This window comes from Notechis scutatus, chromosome 12 (assembly GCF_049901735.1).
Source record: "Notechis scutatus isolate UNSWTSFEM ecotype Mainland chromosome 12, rNotScu1.2, whole genome shotgun sequence".
Lineage (NCBI taxonomy): Eukaryota > Metazoa > Chordata > Lepidosauria > Squamata > Elapidae > Notechis > Notechis scutatus.
Genome location: NC_142020.1, coordinates 2,770,403 through 2,790,690, shown reverse-complemented (window position 1 = coordinate 2,790,690; position 20,288 = coordinate 2,770,403). Strand labels below are relative to the sequence as shown.

Here is a 20,288-nt window from a genome sequence, read left to right as displayed (position 1 = left end):
TCCCAGAGATTTATAGTTCAGGCACCAGCTGAGAAGGTCTCTCTCTCTCTCTCTCACTCTCCTAGGTGCTGAGAGATGAGGCTCTCTTTGAACCCCCACACTCTCACATTTAGAACTTTCATAAAAATGCATCTCTTTAACCCAGCCTTTTATTATTATGAGCCATGGTGGTGCAGTGGTTAAAGTGCCACATTGCAGGCTAAGTTTGCCCACAGTCTGGAGTTCAATCCCAACCAGCTCAAGATTGACTCAGCCTTCCATCCTTCCAAGGTTGGTAAAATGAGGACCCAGATTGTTGGGGGCAAGAGGCTGACTCTGTAAACTGCTTAGAGAGGGCTGGAAAGCACTGTGAAGTGGTATATAAGTCTAAGTGCTAATTGCTGTTGCTATTATTAATCAATTTTAGCATTAACTTTGATACACATATTAGCTTTTTAGATTTAAGAGAAATCGTTAGCTTCCTTGAATATCATTTGAGTTGACAGGTGGGATATAAAGTGATTTTTTTTAAAAATGTAATGTTTACTTATCTTTTTTTTTTACAGCGACCCATCTACCATATGATGTGCATATGTGCATCAAAATGAAAATAAATACATGAAACAGTGACTTCTCTAAAATGTTAAGCCTTTACTTGGCACTGGGGTGTCCTGGAAGGGAGCTGGGCTACAACCAAGAAACTCCTGCACTCCTTTGGCCTTCAAGCCAGCTGGCAGAGAATAAAAACCCAGGATCAGCCTCACAGATAGCAGCCCTGGTAGTTTTGATTTCTTGCTTTCTTTCTGCTTGAATGCCTTGTTTGGTACAGCAACAAACTAACTGGTTTGGTACAAGACAGGTACAGACTTCAACCGATAGTTAGGTCTGCGGGAAAGAACAATCGCAACCAGCCTGCCTTCCTATGAGGACCTATACACTGCATGAGCCAGGAAGAGGGCTGAGCAAATATCTACAGACCCCTCACATCCTGGACATGAACTGTTTCAACTCCTTCCGTCAAGACACCACTATAGGACATTGCATGCCAAAACAATTAGGCACAAACAATTTACTCCCCCGTGACATCACTCTGCTGAACACCTTAAATATCATAGTAGTTTTATGTATAAGGATATTTATCCATGTAATAGGGCTGTATTTGTATTATCCTTTTTATCTTTCCTATTACTGTCTCCTATGGATATCTTGTAATTATATCACTTGGTTGTTTTGCATGTACACTGAGAGCTTCCGCACCAGAGACAAATTCCTTGTGTGTCCAATGACACTTGGCCAATAAAGAATATCCTACCCTACCCACCTCACCCTTTAAAGGCAAACAGCAGCTCTTAATAAAAAGAGGGAAGCTGAAAGGCACCTGAGGCTTTCTTCCTTGAGTTAATTCATCAATTCATTTTCATTTTGAACAATTTATTCTTCAACCACATCTCCAAGGATAGTATAATGGGATATATTTAGGCCCCAAATTAAGATTTATGGAGTGAAGCCACATTAAATAAGCCACTGCTTTTTTTTCAATTAGCTCAAACTCAAAATGTACTTGAACCCTCATTAATTCAGAGGGATTCCTATTACTGAGCCTCCAAAAAGCACCAGCCACACAAAGTATTTTATAATTTTCACCCCATATGATATCGTCCTTCTGAATGTGAAATTTCTGAAAACCACTAGCTGAAGTGGTGAAAAAAGGTCAAAACACGACAACAGTACCGGTAGTCCTCGACTTACAACAGTTCATCTAGTGACTGTTCAAAGTTACAACAGCATTGAAAAAAAGTGACAGGCCCATTTTTTACACTGTTACAGCACTCCCATGGCCCTGTGATCAAAGGGAGATGCTTGTCAACTGACTCATATTTATGACCGTTGCAGTGTCCCAGAGTTATGTGATCTCCTTTTGTGACCTAAAGTCAATGGGGAATCCAGATTCGCTTTACAGTCATATTACTAACTTGTAGAAATTCACTTAAACAACTGTGGCAAGAAAGATCATAAAATGGGACAAAACTCACTTAACAAATGTCTCACTTAGCAACAGAAACTCTGGGGTCATAAGTCAAGGACTTATTTCACGGAGTGAAATAGTTCGCTTTCAGCTTCTATAAGGGAAGAAGAAACTGTCATTTTGGCTAGGATTAAAACCTTATAGGCTAATGGAGGATAGGGAAATAACAAGCTGGATGGAAAGACCAGAAAACAAACTTGCATTTTGTGGCCAGGGACTGCAATCCACCATGAAACGCTTTCAGTTGAAGCCAACAAGCAGCGTTAATGATTGGGGGGAATTGAGAACCTTCAACAGGACTTTTGACATTGATTTATTCCTATACTGAACTGCACAGATTCTATGAAGGGGGACATCTCAACAGATGTAAAGGGTTGTGGGGAGAGGAAGCAGACTGGAATTTGTGACCTGAAATCGAGTCAGAGAAACCGCCGAGGCCTCCATTCCCAACCTGGCCATCTCTCTTCTCCTCAAAGCACTTACCATGCTGTCATCCTCGTCTCGGGAGGTAAAGGGGAGTGTACTAGAAGAGGAGGGTGTTGGGCGATGTTGCTTGTATGAACTACTTCCATCTGCTAAAAGGAGAATCAGGAGAGAGAGACAGAGAGAGGGGTGAGATATTCTACAACGTAACAGGTTCCCTTAAATCACTGAGCCGCTTTGAAAAACATATCTGGGAAAAAGAAAAACAAATGAACAAATGAAAAACAAATCTACACTTCTCCAAAATTTGCTGAGGATGGAATAGAACAATTTAAAAAAAAAAACAGCTTTAAAATGAAGAGATTTTTCTATCAATAATTCTAACTTCCATGTATTGATCTAGGCCTATATTGTAAATTTATTCTAAATTTATCTCCTGAAAAACAATTCTTATGCCAACAAAAAGCAGTGTCTATGCCGAAGGACCCAAAAGAATTTCTGTGAAAAATAAGTTTTAAAAAAAACCCCAAAAGTTAATTTCTCCATGGTCAGAAAACACTGAATATCAAAAAACAAGGGTAGGAAGGAATTAAAATGAATGTCCTAAGAGATAAATAGCTAATTGAACCTCTGCTCCCTATAGCAATATATTATTTATGTATTTTATTTACTTTGTTTACATCTGTTATAAACTTCATGTTTGCTTGTTTTCATAAACTGAACCATCACTTAAAATATAACCAACTCGAAATTGAATATTTGTAGCTCAGGGTTGAACTGTGGGGTTCTTGGGTGTTCCCTGAGTGTGATTGTTTTCTTGCAGACATTTCATTACCAAACTGGGTAAACTCATCAGTGCTAGCAGGGAATGGGAGCAAGCAATGTTTGCAAGAAGAGTGATTTAAATTTAATGACTTAATTAATTAGGATGGATTTTTATGATATATGTATTGAAAGAAACTTTAAAGTAGTTTTGTATTTATAAAATGAGTTTGTAAATGCATGTTTTCTGTCCTTCTATGTAATGTTGAATAATTCCCAAAGTTTGTAAAATATTGATACAATTTGAAAATAAAAGAAAAAGATTTTACTCCATGAGGATAAACTTGAGAGATTTAAATCCAATCAGCTAATTAGTTAATTGGATTTTTATTGGTGTGATTTATATAATTGAATGAAAGCTTTAATGTAGTTTTGTGTTTTGTGTTTAAAATGAAGGTTTTTTTTTTCCTTTTTACATATATTTGAGTAATTTAAAAGTTTAAAATATCAAAATTAGAAAAAGTGTTTTTCCCTTTAGGATAAAACAACTGAAATAATATAGGGAATTCTTTTAATATAAATTATGACAGTGTGTAAAGATTAATGAGTAAACAGAAGCATACACAATTCCCCACAGCAAGGAGAAGCAGAGAGGGTAAAATTGATTCTTTTATCCAAAGGATAGGATATATATATTTAATTGTGTTTCTTTTGTGGATTTTGTGCTTGCAATGAAAAAAAAAGAAACTCTGATTTTGTTTTTGCTGATTAGATAGGCTTGTTGCTATAGAAATGGCTAGTTTATACTGCTGTGTAAAAGTAAAAAGGTGAGGTTGTAATGTTGTCATCTTCTACTGTGCTAAAGAGAGTTGGAAATTGAGTGCCTTTTTTTTTTCCTTTTCCCTCTTTATACCATGTTTTCTCTTTTTTTCTTCTACTTTTCTATTACTTTTAAAAAATTATTTGTGTTTTATATTTTAACAAACTAATAAAAATGTATTATACGAAAAAGAGAACTTTCTTCTGATGCTTAACCCAAACTTGTTTCTCGTATAATTCCACCTATTGTTTCTAGTTCGGTTACCTGGAGCATCAGAAAGCAATCTGGCAACATCTTTTGGACTGCCATGCTTTCAGGTACTGTACTTGTCAATCGACAACCCTGTTTTCCCCTAATCCTATTACCAAAAATCAACTGATCTATCATGTTGTTATTCTATGGACCTGCTAGTAATTATTGATGTCCTTAAATATGATCCCAAGAACTATTCAGTACTCTACATGTAGCCTGATTAGAGGGATACTGTGATGATCCGGAGCACGGCACAGAGGTAACATAAACAGCTGGCAGTTCAAACTGGCCCCTTTGTGCTCCAAATCTCCCCCAAACGCTCCCACGTTTCTGACAAGTCCCTGAGCAGGGTGATAGTAACACCCCTTCCCCAAACCTCAAGCAGCCTCTGGCTGCAATTAACCCAGCTCAGCTCTGTCTGCACCAAGGCTGCACGGCAATCAATCCCAAATATATGTGGCAAAAGAAGAGCAAAGCAAGGAGTTCAAGGAGCAAAATATCCAGATAATCAGTCCAGAACGCCACACAGAAATGCAAGGATTCTTGGCACATTCAAACGTGCCAGCACAGAACACTTCAGGAACTCGGCATTTGTTCCCGACAAATGCCCCTCCCCCCACAGCATCTCCTGAAGTCTCATTCCCCAGGTATGCCTGATTAAGCTGGGCAGGGCACTCTCCTCATGACGGCCTGCTCCATCTGAGCTGATCCTGCCTTTTCTACACGCTCCGAGCCCTTGCATCAGTAGGGGGTGGTTCTTGCTCCTCGTCTGTTCCTTTTGTTCCTTCTTGCCTGCAAAGCCTTACTAATTCTGAGAAGCCTTGAGCCTGGACTGACTCTGCCCTTCCCCAGTTCCTTCCAAGGCCAATGGAGCTGCCCTCTCACTCCCTGTCAGTTCTTGTTCCCTCTCATCTTCCCCTGCAGATTCAGACTCCGATGGGTGTCCGAAATTCAACTCTGAATTTTATGGAACTCAGACTGGAGCTTTCACCTGACAAACAACTTATTGGATTTTCAGATAAAATGAAAGAAGCCGAGATTTATTTATTCTGTAAACTACCGTATAATTTTACACCGATTAGACAGAGCAAAAATTATTCAGTCCCAACCTTTGGTGATGGTGGTCACGGTAGAGTACGTAGGTCCAAAAGTAGTTTCCATTCTTGTCTGCAACAGAGAGACAGTGTGTTACTTTCCACCCTACGTGGGTTGAAAACAAGAATGGCACGGAGGGCAGCTGGAGAAAACTCCAGGATGCCAGGTGAGATGGCCGTCAAACCGTACTGTCTTACCCCGTTTGTGTTTTCTGGGAGTGTTACTGTTGGAGTGTTACTGTTGGAGAAACGATTGTAGCGGGTATTCTTGTTGGCACTCATAATCTAGTCCCACAATGGAACATCATAAAAGCTGCTTCTGGTAACAACAAAAGAGAAGTTTCATTCATAAACACACAAAACAATATCTGCAAATCCCCCTCCAGTCCTTCACCGTTTTTATAATATCCCAAAAAGGTGAAAGCAGTTTTTGAAGAAAAGAAAGGAAGTTCCTCAGATCCTGAAATGTACAACCAAACAATGGGAAACTGCATTAAGTTAAAAAAAATCCAGTAAGTCTGAAACTATGACTTGTTCAAAACATAATATTAAAAAATTACTGGACCTCACTGTGTTTGTGTTCAGGGTGTTCTGAGAATAATGCTTCATAAAACATTTTTTGCAATGGCTAGAAGGGATTATGTTATAGAAAGAAATAATTATATGCATTTGTTTAAGAAACAAGAACAAAGAGCAACATTTTAGAAGTCTGTATTCTTTTGAGATACAGGTAGTCCTTGACTTACAATTGTTTCTATTATCTTCTTACAATATTAGGCAATACCAGTATCAACAAGTTTCTAGGTTCTATAACCTCCCAGGACTTGAAATGGACACCTAATATTAGAACCATCATTAAAAACAAAGCATGTTCTTCCTGCATCAACTCAGAAAGTTCAGACTGCCCGAGGAGCTGTCGATACAGTTCTACAAAGAAATTATTGAGTCTGTTCTTTGTACTTCTCTAACTCTCTGGCTTGGTACAGCAACTAAAGCAAAACAGGACAGGCACAGACTTCAATGGACAGTTAGGTCTGCAGGAAAAACAATCACAACCAGCCCACCTTCCAATGAGGAGCAGGATGCTGCACGAGCCAGAAAGAGGACTGAGAAAATATCTACAAACCCCTTACACCCTGGACATAAACTGTTTCAACTCCTCCCCTTGGAACGCCACTATTAGGCATTGCATGTCAAAACAGCTAGACACAAAGATAATCCCCCCCCCCCTTGCTATCACTCTGCTAAACACCTAATTCCCACAACACTATCTTATGCCATGGGACGTCAAACCACCTAGTAAGACTGTACTACTACTACTACTACTACTACTATTATTATTATTATTATTATTATTATTATTATTATTATTGTTATTATTATTTATTATTACCTTTCCTATTACCTACTTCTATTGGTATCTTACGACTATTACTTGTTGGTTGCATCTTATGCTTTATCAATTTGTTGTTTGCATGTACTTGGGAGTTTATGCACTGGAAACGAATTCCTTGTGTGTTCAATCACGCTTGGCCAATAAATAAAGAATTCTACACTGGAAGCAGCAGCAAGCCAAGACGTGATCCTGGGCAAAACCAGCTGAAACGTTGCTTCTGTTTTCTCACAGTAATACAGGAACAAGCTGCACAAGGAACTAACCCTCCAGTAGGTTTAGGGACAGCACCTGCCTATAGGGAAAGTGAAACCATCTCTGTAAGAGGTGTTTATATAGAAAAAATGAGGAAGTCGATCTGCTGACAAGAGTGATGGCGACAGGCAGGAACAGGATAGATGGAAGAATCAAATAAGGGAGGGGTGAGAAAGTGGAAGGATAATGGGAGGGGAAGGACTTTTGTGCTCAGCTGCGGGGAAGAGGTTTGAGCAAAACCACAAGATCCACTCCCTTCAGAATACAAGCAGCACTCTGGAGGGGCAGAGAGGCAGGGAAATCCGACTGTGATCTGAAATTATGCCCTGCACAGAGATCACTCATGTGATTTCATCACAAAGAATGGCAAATTAGTTTTTACCAAACCTGAGCATGTAACCTTTCTATGCATGCCCTATGCCCTACCTAGGACCTCAGTGGATAAGGATTACTAAAAGTGGACTGCAAATGTTCAACTTTGCTTTTTTTACATGTTTCAGCAGCGAAAGTAAAATGAGTGCCTTAATCCTTGCACTAATTGTGCATGAGAAAAAAAATGATCCCACTTAAGGTTCTCGGGGAGTAAATAGCCTTAACAACACATGATGCTTAAAACATCAACTTTGCACCTTCACATCCATAATACCCACACACTCAAATAACATATTTTAACTGCCAAGAGGACCTTGGAATTTCCTAGAATTAAAAGAAAGTGCATGGAAATTTAGATCCCTAATTACAAGCTTGATGTTTATTTTACAAAACATATTTGCTCCCAGGATCGAAGGATTTAAATACCAGCAATAAAGATAAACTGCTTAAATCCTTAAAAATATTTTAATTAATTAAATTTAATTAATTTAAAAATATTTTAATAAAAACCCAGCCTGACAGGGCAACAGCACAGAAATTATTCACCAACGTCCTCTTTCAGAATGTTTTCTATTCCACAGCCAAGGCTTAAAACTTTAGAATTCCCCGGTGAGCTCTATCCAAGCCCAGGCCTAGAACTGCACAGCTTCTAAGGCCAAGCTACTGCTTACACATTCTTTGAATAGCATCCAAATGCTTGTCTCCCTGAATTGTTAGGCTGAACCACTCTCCCCTCCCCAATGATTAATGGTGTAGGTTCCTAGTTATCCTACTGCAGTTTATTCCAAATGTGCAACTTGCTAATGGCACAACCAATTTCTTTGACATTGGTGTATGTGTCTCATTGATATATTCAGCTCAGATGTCCATTTCTGTCTTAAGGACATGCCTGTACTGCCTAGATTTATATGTGTATGCACCCAAACCACAGATCATGGAACGCTTAATATGTCTTTGACACCTGGAAGCTAGGAGCAGCCCACATTCAGATAACACACACTTGGCACTTAAAAAGACTTTAACATTATATGCTATCATTTTCAACTTTTAATTACTACATAGATGAGCAGCATGGTGGCCCACCTCCTGCTCAGAAGGTTGAAAGTTCGATCCTATGCAGAAGATAAAATATCTGCTGTGAACTCAGCATAGGTGTCAGGAAGGGCATCTGGACAGTAACACTCAGCACCACTCCTGACTCCACCCCAAAACAAAGAGTCAGAATAACAGAGTTGGAAGGGACTTTGGAGGCCTTTTAGCCCAACCCCCTGCTCAGGCAGGAAATTCTATACCACTGCAAATGGTTGTTCAATCTCTCCTTTAAAACTTCCAATGTTGGAGTACCCACAACTTCTGAAGGCAAACCGGTCCACTGATTAATGGTTCTATCAGGAAATTAGGTTGCTTCTCTCCTTGATCAGTTTCCATCCATTGCTTCTTGTCCTGCCCTCACAAGAATGACTCCCTCTTCTTTGTGGCAACCCTTGAGATATTGGAACACTGTTATTATGTCATCCCTAGTCCTTTTTCTCATTAAAAGAAAGTGACTACATAGATGGATTTTCTCTTAAGAAATCCATAATCTGTTATTTCATATCTCCCAATGGTACATTCATCACCTCTGTAACCGAGTGTACATCCACCTTTGTGCTGGCCGTCCTCTTTTTCCTTCTACCTTTCTCAATATTACAGCCTTTTCCAAAGAGCTGGGTCCACTTAACATGTCTGAAGTAGGATAATTTACACCTGGTGATTTGTGTCCCAGGGAGAACTCTGGGTTGTCTTGTTCAATGATCCATTTCTTTCAGGATACACTAAGAGCAGAAGAGAGCTATTCTGCTTACAACTCAACAGCAAAGGAGCAAGAAATCCTCTTGAATTTTGTACCTAAACTTACCTGGCATGCTTGTGTGAAATGTTTGCTTCACCTTTGAGAAGGAAACAACTTTACTTCAACTGACCTTTATAATCATCCTAGCCTTTATTTGTTCTGGAGGGAGTGAACCTTGTACAAAGACTTAAGAAATGAAAGGCAACACTGTCCAATCTGGTACAGACCAGAGTGAAAACTGCGATCTTTCAGGGAAACCTTATTGGTGGTCTTGCTTGTGTGAAAGGTGGAATTTACATCTCTGGGATACATTCCTGAGGCAGATCATTTTAGAGATTCAGAAAACAGCTGAAGTTCAATCTCAAATGAAGTGTCCCAGTCAAAATTCAATCTGTTTACATTGGCCTAACATTTCCCTGAACTTGAAGTGGTAAGAATGGCATTCTTAAGTGGCTCTTTATTGCTAACATACTAGGTTAAACAGAGAGGGGGATGAATGGGCTGCTTTCTAAAAGCTTCTAAGCCATGGGTGTCAAACTCAATTTCACTGAGAGATGCATCAGAGTTGTATTTGACCTTGAGGACGGGGTAGGTGTGGCCAGCTTGATGTCACTTGTGTGTGGGGGGCATCTGTGGGGGGCCCGAGTACTCTGCCAATGAAAATGGGCTCCTGAGCTCCATTTTCAGTTGTGATGGCCTCCTGCAACCCTCTGCCAGAAAAAAACGGAGGTCTTTTTGCTGGCAGAGACATTGTGGGCCACTCCTTCGCTGTTTCCAAGGCCTTGAGTTTGACACTCCTATTCTAAGTAATACTTTTTCGGCTACAGATAGTCCTTGACTTACAATTGTTCGTTTAGTGACTGTTCGGAGTTACAACAGCACTGAAAAAATGTGACTTATGACTGCTTTTCATAGTTATGACCTTTGCAATATCCCCATGATCACGTGATCCAAATTCAGATGCTCAGCAACTGGTTCATATTTATGACCGTTGCGATGTTCCAGGGTCATGTGATCTCCTTTCCCGCCCTTCTGATAAGCCAAGTCATCAGGGAAAGACAGATTCACTTAACAACTAGGCTATACTAGCCTATCCACTGCAGCAATTCAACTGAACAACTTTGGCAAGAAAAGTTGTAACATAGGGCAAAACTCCCTTAGCAAATGTCTCACTTAGCAACATAAATTTTGGGCTCCATTGTGGCTGTAGGCCGAGAACTACCTATATTTATAATGTTTATATAACTAGCCAACTGATCAGCATGGATTTGATTCAAATCAAGTCAATTTAAATCATGGTTTAAACCATGATTTAAATCACTAGTAAAAAGGCTTGTTTTAAATCAGGTCTCCAAACTTGGCAACTTTTAAGACTTGTGGACTTCAACTCCCAGAATTCTCCAGCCAGCTATGCTTGAAGTCTACAAGTCTTAAAGTTGCCAAGTTTAGGCACCCCTGATTTAAATCAACTCGATTTAAATCATAATTTATAAAGAGCAACTGTCATCTCTGCTCCTCTTCTGACCCGCTGTCCCCTATATTTCGGAATCTACAACCTCATGCTACATAACTAAGCTCCATTTTCATGCCGAATAAGCTCAATGATTAATGTAACTTAAATGGAAAACTATCTTTGGGCAGGTTTTTACTCCAAAAAGCATTTTATTATCAAAATGAATTCGATTAAAAAAAAGTCCGATTTAAACTTTTTTAATCCGATTTTTATTTTTAAATTTAAAAACCATCGATGTTTTTATCCACCCTGCAGAGTGGATGTCAGAGGACCAAGAAAGAGCATCCGAGCCCCCCCACCACCACTTCTCCTTTCCAAGCTGGTCCTTGGCAGGCAAAGCAGCCGAAAGGTAGAATGGAGAGGATTTATTTATCGGGCGGGGGGGCTGGGGCACCTAAAGGGAACTGTGGGACTACAGAGCCCAGAAGTCCCAGCCAAGCGAGACTCGCAGCGCAACGGCGGGGAGGGCGGCGCTGCTCCTCCCTCAGGGTCCCCCGTGACAGGCCCGGGAGGTCTCCGCCCTTGGGCGGTGCAGCTCCCATCGTCCCCCCTCGCCGCAAGGGCTGCATTGACGGGGCTGATGGGAGCTGGAGTCACCCGCACCAGACGCCCCCGGCCTGACGCGGCCTGAGGAGGAGCTGGGCCGGGGGCGGCCTCCTCCTCCTCCCCCTCGGCCTCCTCCGGACTCAGCCCCGCGTGTCCCCGTCCCCTCACCTGTGGGAAGCGGGGGCGGCGGGGCCAGCCTGCGCGCGGCCGCCCACCGCATGGCGCCTCTTCGCCGCTTCCCCGCTGCAAAAAGCACACAGCCGCCCGTCTGATCCGCTCTCCTCTCAGCAGCCGCGCCGGAAGTGCCGCTTCCAGCATTTCCCCTTCCCGAGCCGACGGGATTCGTAGTCCTGGTAAGCGTAGCGTTTACATAGAACCGGGTCCCGTTAGCTTTTCGGGTTGCCTACAACTCCCATCAGGGCCCGCGGGGCAGGGGGACTCGCCCGCCCCTTCCGGGTCCCGAAGCCTCGCGTTATTAAACAGGTCTTCTCCCCACAGCCTTTAGGATTTCGAGCAGCGTTTCCCGCCCGTCCCGGCTCCGGAGTCGCGTCGCCTCATCCAATCGAATGCCACCCCGAGAGGTCGAAGTGGAAGTCCGAAAGCGGATGGCGAATGGATGCGGCCGATTTAAGAAAGAAGCGAAAGGTAGCGAACATTCATTGGCTGCGAAGAGGAGAGAAAGGGAGCAACGGGATTGGCTGGTTTCACGCAGAAATGCCAGCCAATCGGAAAGCGGCAAAGCACTATAAAAGGCGCACGCGTCGGCGTTTCGCTCTTTCGTGCCTTTGCTCCGTCGGAATGAGGTGACTCGTGGGCGGTTGGTCCTTTGGCTCGCTTCCTGGTCGGAGCGACATGCGGCCGCGGTGCCTGCATGTACTCCAAGGCTCTAGGACCCAGCGGGCCCTTTCGGTGAGTTTGGCCACCCGCAGCAACATTTATAGTCCCCTGTTGTGAGGACGGGCCCCTTTGCGTGCCTGCCCAGCCCAATGTTGCCCTTCCTTTCCTGCTTCTGGAGGAGCTGTTAATGGCTGCCTCCCTCAGGGCGGCGAACGAGCAGTTGATAACAAGCCTCCCTCCTATTTCTCTCCTACCCCTCCCGCAACGACGACCCTGCGAGGTGGGTTGGGGTGAGAAGGTGGCGACTGGCCCGAAGTCCCCCATCTTCGGGGCCTAAGGCGGGACTAGAACTCCCAACCGCCTGGTTTTTTTGGGCCAGCACCTGGAGGAGCCTGGCCTCTGCCTCTTCCCCCCCCCCTTTTTTTTTTTGCTGTGCTAAAATAGCTTCCCAATTTTGGGGCATTGTAAAAGTTTGTAGTGTTTCTTGCAGACAAATTATTCCTGTGTCCCAATTTTTGTAATTGTGTAAAAAAAAATTTAGAAGGGGGATTTAATCCATTCATATATATTGAAAGGGTCCTGTTTCTTTTCTCCATCTTGCTTAATTATATTTAGGGTTCTGTTTCCTAGTGAATTCTTCGTTCTCTTAGTCCCTCTTCTTGGTTAATGTTTTCTTTCTCTTTGTCACATTAAGATTTCAAAATATACCTGAAGATGAGAGGAGGAAGATTTAATGGAATTGATGGACAAACCTGCTGGTGGACACTTTGCCAATTGAGAGCGTGGGTAATGGGGAGAAGTGATGGACCAAATTTATAGATGAAACTCAAGCTATGTAAGAAGACAAGTGTGCCTAGGGAGGTCCATGTGACATTTGTGAGGAGAACAATAAGGGATGAAATATTGAAGAGCGTGAGGGAAGAACCATTACAATACAGAAAAAAGGAAATCAGGGTGTTGGCTTCCCTTGGAAGATAAGAGGTCTAAGACGACTTACCAGTTTTTGACAACAAAGCTGAATGAAAAGGAATACATTTTAAATGGCCGATACCTGAAGGAATCCTAATTAACTGGAAGTCTAGAAGATATAGAGTGGATTCTCTTTTTATGAGAGACATGCAAGCATTTTTGCACATGGTGCACAAGATAAGGAACCCAAAAGAAAACTGAGTTTGTTCATATGCTAATATGGTGGCATTGTAGTCAGACAGCGCTGAAAGGCGTGGAGGATGTGGTCGAGTTCGCCCCTCCTGAATGACCCAAGATGGTCTGAGCTCCCAGCCCCTCAGTGAAAGACTCCCAGGTAAGTTGACAGGTAAACCCTGAGACCATTCCAGTGGAACCCAGTGGTGCCCTCCCAGGGGAGGATTTTGGCTTTACTGGATGCTGGAAAAGCTTTGACTGAGACTAAGGGTGCTAGTAGCTTTCTGCCAGCTGGATGGGAACAGTAGCTGGGGGGCGACCTTGGCTCATTTTAATACTGAGGCAGTGGAGATGAGGATGGGAAGGCACAGAGACTTTGGGTTTCCTAGTAGTGCTGGGGATGGAGAGGTCCCTCCTGCTTGGACTTTCTTGGTCCCAGAAATGGAACCCTTATGTAAATTGGAGGAGAGGAGGGGCTTTTAAAGATTCTGCTTTCCTTTTTCTGTACAAATAAGATTTTTTTTTACAGGTATGTTTCCAGCTGGGTAATGTCAGATCAAAATGGGACAAGGGAAAAGGGTGACTCTTACAAATTGTAGGATCAAGCATTTTTCTAACCTAAACACCAGCCAGTGATGAACTTTTAATTTTCTGACACCTCGTATGAAAACTGCTTGCAGTTGGTGATTTTACACATGTTCTGAGGCTTGGCATTCATATCATAGGGCATTGGGTCTGAATTGAGATAGGGATTTTTTTTTTTGTTTTAAATTTTAGAACAGTTCTAAAACGGGCCTCCCAGTTGGGCAGGTCTTCAGCTTATATAATGTCTAAATTGTCCGACTCCCCTGGAATACTTAGAGTTTTGTCATTGTTGGTTTAAAAAATCAATGGCATTGTTCTTTTTCTTTTTAGAAGCAGATGGAAATAGAAGAGGACAGGAATTGCAGCATAGGTAATAAAATAAAGTCAATTTTAAGACAGATTAAAAATAGCATTGTTTTCAATCGAATACTAAGATGTTGGGGAAAAGGCATTCTTTTTTCTAAGGAAGGGCTGGATTTGCTATTTCGTGAGCCAGTGTTGAATACCAGCACAGTGTTAAACATCAGTGTTGGGCAGGGAGATTATGAAGAGCCAAATAATGTTTAAAACAGACATGATATTCTTCCGATTAAAATCGGAATTCTGATTTTAAAAGCTATTCAATTAACCCACTGTATCATTTTTGCAGGTGGACTTATATCCTTCAACTGAACTACCTTTCTCAACAAATGGAGGCAAAGATCGTTTCTATTTAAAGGTTTAAGTGACACCAGGAGTAAAATGTTGACTGAAGTAGTGGAAGTTGGCAAAAGCTGCTTTGTGTTGACAATGGTGACAAAGGAGAAGTGCAAATCAGCTAATACATTTCTCAAATGGAGCCAAGGATTGTTTCTGTTTAGAGGTTTAAGTGGTGGCAGGTCTGACACCAGGAGTAGGCAGGCCTGGGCCTCTAAAGGCCTCCCCACCCAGGAGGCACCCCACATTCTGCTTAATGATCCACATGTTCATTTAACATTTCATTGGGGAGGACAGAGATGGAGGGGCTGTTGAATGACAGTGTACACCTCCTGTGACAGGCAACCCCAACTTGCAAAGCTCTCTTGTTGTGTCTCAACTATCTACCTGCATCAATTGCAGTGTGTATTTTTGCACAGGCAGATCCCTGCAATTTCCACTGAACTGCTCAAGTGCTGCAGGCAGGACAGAGAGGGGTGAGAGTTGCTTCTTTGTAAAGCAATTACTAAAATTCAAGAACGCCTCCTGGGGACAACTGAGTTCCTGGGACTAAGATACTAAACAGATTGAAATATGGGATCCCAACATTGGAAATATGTGGGGCTTAGTCTGGCAGTGATGATTTTTAATAGCTGTAATGCATCAAAACCTTGCAAAGTTTCGGTGAATGCTGAATAATTTTGGCCAGCTTAAAAAGACTATTTTTGAAGGCTTTTAATTTTCAGTCATTTCATTTTTGCTGCCTTTTGTATGAACCATTCCAATATATCTAATCCCTTGCCACTAATGAAAATGTTTAAATTAAAATGAAAAACCAATTGAATTTTGGAAGTTCTTTAGTGCCAATTGTTACCATTTTCTTGTGAAATATCTATTGTACATCATTTATAAGCCCAATCTGTTGTGGCAGATAAACTGTTAACTTGATTTTTTTAAGAATAAACAAAGCTTAACAGTTTGGAATGTTTGAATTTTCTAATAACCCTACAGTCTAGACACAATGGATTTTCAGAGTTGGCTCAGGGTCAAACACCATATTCATTTGTCTTAGTAAACCCAAAACTACTAAGTCACTATTCTTGAAGTGTGCAAGTGCTTTGAAGGCCAAAGACAAAAACCGTTTTTCCCTGCCCTTGCTGGGTTGGGTCTGCTAATGCTGCCAATGTAGAGGTGCTTTAAACTCCAATTTGCCAAATTTTAATTGAATAGTGAAATTAGGACTGGAGAGTAACTGCATCATCTCTAGGGGTGTACCTTAAGTTCTTTAGTTAAACTGCAATGCATTCTATGTAGAGAGTGGAAATTCCCAGCTATCCTGGTTGCCCCAAAGGTGATTTTTTTTAAAGGCAAATGGACTTTTGTTTTCCCTGAATAGTACAAACAGGTGTTCTTGGAATTGCTTGCAAGAGGTTTCAGCAAGTCCAGTTGCCTTTTGAAAGAAACACTTGGGATTCTAAGCAGAGCCATTACTCCTAAGTGATGCTCTAGACCAGAGGGTGTCAAACTCAGGCCAGATTTGGCCCAAGGGCTGCCCTGGAAGCCAAAGGACCGGCCCACGGTGCCTCTGCCAGGGAAAATGGGCCCACCGAAGTCCATTTTTGCTGGCAGAGGGTTGCAGGCCATCTGCTGAAAACTGATCTCGGGAGCCTGTTCCTGACAAGTGACATTGAGCTGACCTCTCCCCCCCCCCCCATCAAACACAACCCTGGTGCGGCCCTCCATGATATTGAGTTTGATACCCTTTCTTTAGCCAGTTAGAACAAGATTTTCCATCTTTATATTGGCTAGCGCAGTGTTTTCTTGTCCCAACAGCACGCTATGGTCCTCCCCCTTCCCTTTTCAGCCTGATGTCCCTCCCTTGGACAGCTCTTTCAGCCAAACTAAGTGTAAAATTATTAACCTTTATGCTAAATTCCTAGTAGAATTGGGACCTTAAATCACGCAGAATGAAAAACTCGTTGCTTTCACTTGAAACGATGGAGGAGTCCCGGCAAAGAAAGAAACACGGAGCTTTCTAGGAAGGAGGCCTGCTTTTGGACCTTCAGAAGCAAGCATCGTTTAAAAAAAATCATTTATTATGAGAAACCCCAAAAAGCTATAAACAAGAGCCAACAGTTAACCTTGGTACATAAATAAACACTTTTGAGAGATGCTCAGGAACTCTGAACTCTTAGCTACATGGCAACAAAGCCAGGTAGGGAACAGGCTGGGTCCTGCCAAGGCAGCCCATGCGCTGGCCAGATGGGGTTTGCCAAAGCCAAGCTACAAATGCAGGGCCTTCGAAGTTAAGGCAAGACTGGCCCAACTCCTGCAGTTCTGCATTGCACACAGTTTCCTCCCACCTTGTGGATGGACAAGCCACTAAGAACTGCAGAGATGTGACATGCAAAGCTGCCTTTGATAGGTTTTCTCCTTGGAGAAGGTGGTGAAAATAATCCAATTTAGGGCTTGTGTAAAGGACTCTTAACTTAAAACGCATCTGCTTGGGCACAAGGAAAACAACATTTAACAAGGAAAGCCCAATGGCAACTTAGCACACGTATCACAAAGCACCCTAATCCACATGGCCCAATACCCTGAAATAAAACAGGCTGACCAGATAATGCGTGTCCTCTTCTGCTAAGGTTGGGCTGCTGAGTTGCTGGATTGTACAATCGAGCTGGAAGCTTCCCCGAAACAGCTCTACACTGGTAGGTGTTTTCCCAGGCGTTGGACTTCCACCGTGGCTGCCCTAGTGGGCTTGCAGGGGTTGACACCCCTATGCATCAGGAGGGCCACTGGTTGGAGAAGGCGGGTGCAAACATGGAGCCCCTTGCTAGCAAGTCGTAGGGCCCAGTAAAAAAAGCTGAAGCAAAGATGATCGCATGGAAGAGCAGAGCCTGTTCCACAGCTGGACAGGATCCCCTCAGGGTGGGGAGAGAAAGTGGCCATCACAACCCCAGGGAGTTCTACACACTTCCTGCCTTCCTCTGGAAGACTTGGCAATAGCACTTCGTCTTATATACCGCTTCATAGTGCTTTGGAGCACTTTAAGTGGTTTATACAGAGTCAGCCTCTTGCCCCCGCCCCCCCAACAATTTTACCGACCATGGAAGGCTGAGCCAACCTTGAGCCGGTCAGGATTGAACTGGCGGTGGGAGGAGTCAGCCTGCAATGCTGCATTCTAACCACTGAATCACCACGGTGAGAGAGGAGATAGATAGCAATAGCACTTAGACTTATATATCACTCCATAGTGCTTTATAGCGCGCTCTATGCGGTTCACAGAGTCGGCCTCTTGACCCCACAACAAGTTGGGTCTTCATTTTACCGACTTTGGAAGGATGGAAGGCTGAGTCAACCTTGAGCCAATCAGGATCGAGCTCCTGGCGGTGGGCAGAGTCAGCCTGCAATGCTGCCTTCTAACCACTGCGCCACCACAGCTCCTACCTGCTACATCTCTGTCCCATCAACCCGACCCAAGAATTAAGCCTGCTGGATTTCTTTGCCAGCCCTGATGTGGAGAGACATTTCCCCCACTTGCCATCGGGGCTCTGGGTCCCTCTCCCCTTCTTTGGGCGGGTGCAAATATCCACGCCGAGAGCCCTCTTGATGAAAAGAGCCAATTTTCCCCCCCAATGGGGATAGAATTCCTGGAAGGAAATCAACCACCCTTGGGATCAACCCCTGGAGATGCATGAAGGAAATGAAGGACCCAACTTACCCCCATCCAGTGGTAGTATTCAAAAACTTTTACTACCGGTTCTGTGGGCCTGGCTTGGTGGGCGTGGCTATTTTGCAGCCCCCCCCATTTTTGGGAGCTTCCTAGCCACAGAGGAGCCTGGGGGGAGGGGTGTTTTTGCTCCCCCAAGGCTCCTCTGGGGCTCAGGAAGAAAAGGAACAGAGCATGGGAGGGGCATGCAGCACTCCTAGCCTCAGAGATGTCAGGCAGGCAGGCGGGTCAGCGTCCGATCGTGGCCAGCCAGAACTTACACCGGTTCGCACCCACGCCAAATTCTGAATACCCGATCCGGCACTGTGAATACCCCACTGCCCCATCCTATAAGATTGCTCCCTCTGTGTTACACTTCTACCAAAAAAAAAGGGGGGGGGGAAGGCACACCCTACTACGCAGGGAAATTGCCAGAGCTGCAGCACAACAACCAAAGCTAGAGCAGAAGGAACATTTACTCTGCCCTGCGGAGAGGGTGGTCAGCAAATGACAGCCAAGAAGAGTCAGCTGGTTTCGGGTGTTTTTTTGGGGAAAAAATGTGTTCGAAGAACTATCAGCAATAGCGCACACCAAACATTTAAGTTCGATCTATTTAAAAAAATAAAGAACAGTGGAAACCCCCATGTTTGGGTACTCGTTGAGGCAGTAATGATGAAAGTGGAGCTGAAGTCCCACATAAACAGTCGCTATATGAAGCCAACCCATGGCAACTGGGCTCTCCCTGGCAAGGACTTTGGGGAGGGGGGCTCCCCTGTGGCCCCGCTCCCTTTGGGGGTCACTCATGCGGGATATCAACACTGAAACTGCACAAACCTCTCCCTCTCTCTCCCCCACCCCCAAAGGCCCTGTCCACATTCAGATTGTCCATTGCTGCTTCTAACCCGGATCTCTTTTGGGGGGAAAAAAAACCCACTTGCCTGCCCCAGGAAGGAAAAGAAGCTGCCCCCATTTATCCTTCCAAAGTTTCACCTGGACAAAGACAACAAGACACAAGGAAGAGATTTGTAGCGCTTGTGCAGCAGGAAGGAGGAGAACAAGAGTGGCAGATATGGATGCAGCAGGCAGGGTGCTTGTGGCAAGTCTCCTTCAACGGGGGGAGGTCTGGACAGGACCCCCCAGGAGAGAGAGTCTATGAGCGGCAACAGCCAGCGCCTTTCACCTCCTTCCGGACGTAGTCGTGCAGCCTGAACCGGGGCTCGTTGGGCAGCTTCATGGACCGGTGTTTCAACTCCCTGGCAATTGAACACAAGGTTTGGTCAGTTCTCCCATGCACAGCCAGGCAGTTCCTCCTCTAATCTGACCCTAACGCTCCTCCCAAAGGGGAGCGACAGAAACCGACAGTGAAGTGGGTATGTGGGGTCTCTAACAATGCTTCAAGCTGTACACGTAGCGCTTATAAGTAGTACCGTTATCAACTGAGCTTCCTATAATCTTCTCCGCTGTCTTCACCATTCTCTGTAGGGACTTTCTATCTGAGGCACTGCTGCCACCAAACCAAACAGGGATGCAGTTTAAAGTCGCTTAGTTTGAGTAGCACCAGTCCAGACTATGTGCTTCTTCGAAGCCCTTGGTAATGCCCACGATGCGTGGCCCCAACGCCATTTTTGAGGCCATCGACCTGTCCTGCCATGAGGTATCCCTTCCATGGCCACACAAGGAAGTCAAGGGGTCAATGTCTAGCCCACAATGGCAGAGGATTTGGTCCACTTACTCATGATCAGCAAGTCTACAACATCCCTCCCATTCTGTCCAACTGGCCTCCAACTCTGAGCAGAGGGAGAATTCCCTGAGAATTTCACAACTCAGCTCGGGCGTTAGAAAGGGTTGCTGGATGTCATGCCACGGATGCAATAACAGTGGCAAATTTCCTCTATTTATTATTTTTATAAATAACTGAAGCCAGTGAACATATCTCGTATCCCTTCCTCTGACATTCTCCACAACCACAATCCTGCGAGGTGAGTTGGGCTGAGGAGAGACACTGGCCCAAAGCCACCCAGCCAAGCTTTCATGCCTAAAGCAGGACTAGAACCCCTGGTCTCCTGGTTT

At 43.8% G+C, this 20,288-nt stretch overlaps 2 protein-coding genes, 1 long non-coding RNA gene and 1 other non-coding gene across 6 annotated transcripts in view; 2 read left to right on the top strand and 2 right to left on the bottom strand.

Moving 5' to 3' along the window:
* Positions 1–11,570, bottom strand: part of TRAF7 (TNF receptor associated factor 7) — a 55,489-nt gene extending 43,919 nt beyond the window's left edge. The window contains exons 1-4 of one of the 3 annotated variants that reach the window (XM_026684370.2): positions 11,435–11,570; positions 5,555–5,675; positions 5,372–5,429; positions 2,489–2,580 (exon numbers count right to left, since the gene is read on the bottom strand). In XM_026684370.2, the coding sequence (XP_026540155.1) occupies positions 2,489–2,580; positions 5,372–5,429; positions 5,555–5,638 (234 nt within the window). In that variant the 5' untranslated portion in view covers positions 5,639–5,675; positions 11,435–11,570. The remainder of the gene's footprint in view (positions 1–2,488; positions 2,581–5,371; positions 5,430–5,554; positions 5,676–11,434) is intronic. The other 2 variants (XM_026684372.2, XM_087973118.1) reach the window with 2 other exon arrangements.
* A 74-nt stretch (positions 11,571–11,644) lies between these two features.
* LOC113423127 (uncharacterized) lies at positions 11,645–15,485 on the top strand. Its single transcript, XR_015750848.1, has 5 exons — positions 11,645–12,175; positions 12,798–12,885; positions 13,776–13,825; positions 14,162–14,201; positions 14,481–15,485. It is a non-coding gene; the product is annotated as an uncharacterized LOC113423127 (long non-coding RNA).
* Positions 13,874–13,955, top strand: LOC113423129 (small nucleolar RNA SNORD60). Its single transcript, XR_003372337.2, has one exon. It is a non-coding gene; the product is annotated as a small nucleolar RNA SNORD60 (small nucleolar RNA).
* A 3,637-nt stretch (positions 15,486–19,122) lies between the features above and the next one.
* The window catches only part of RAB26 (RAB26, member RAS oncogene family), a 196,730-nt gene continuing 195,564 nt past the window's right edge, over positions 19,123–20,288 (bottom strand). Inside the window, exon 9 of the mRNA XM_026684383.2 lies at positions 19,123–19,471. Coding sequence (XP_026540168.2) covers positions 19,369–19,471 — 103 coding nt within the window. The 3' untranslated portion in view covers positions 19,123–19,368. The remainder of the gene's footprint in view (positions 19,472–20,288) is intronic.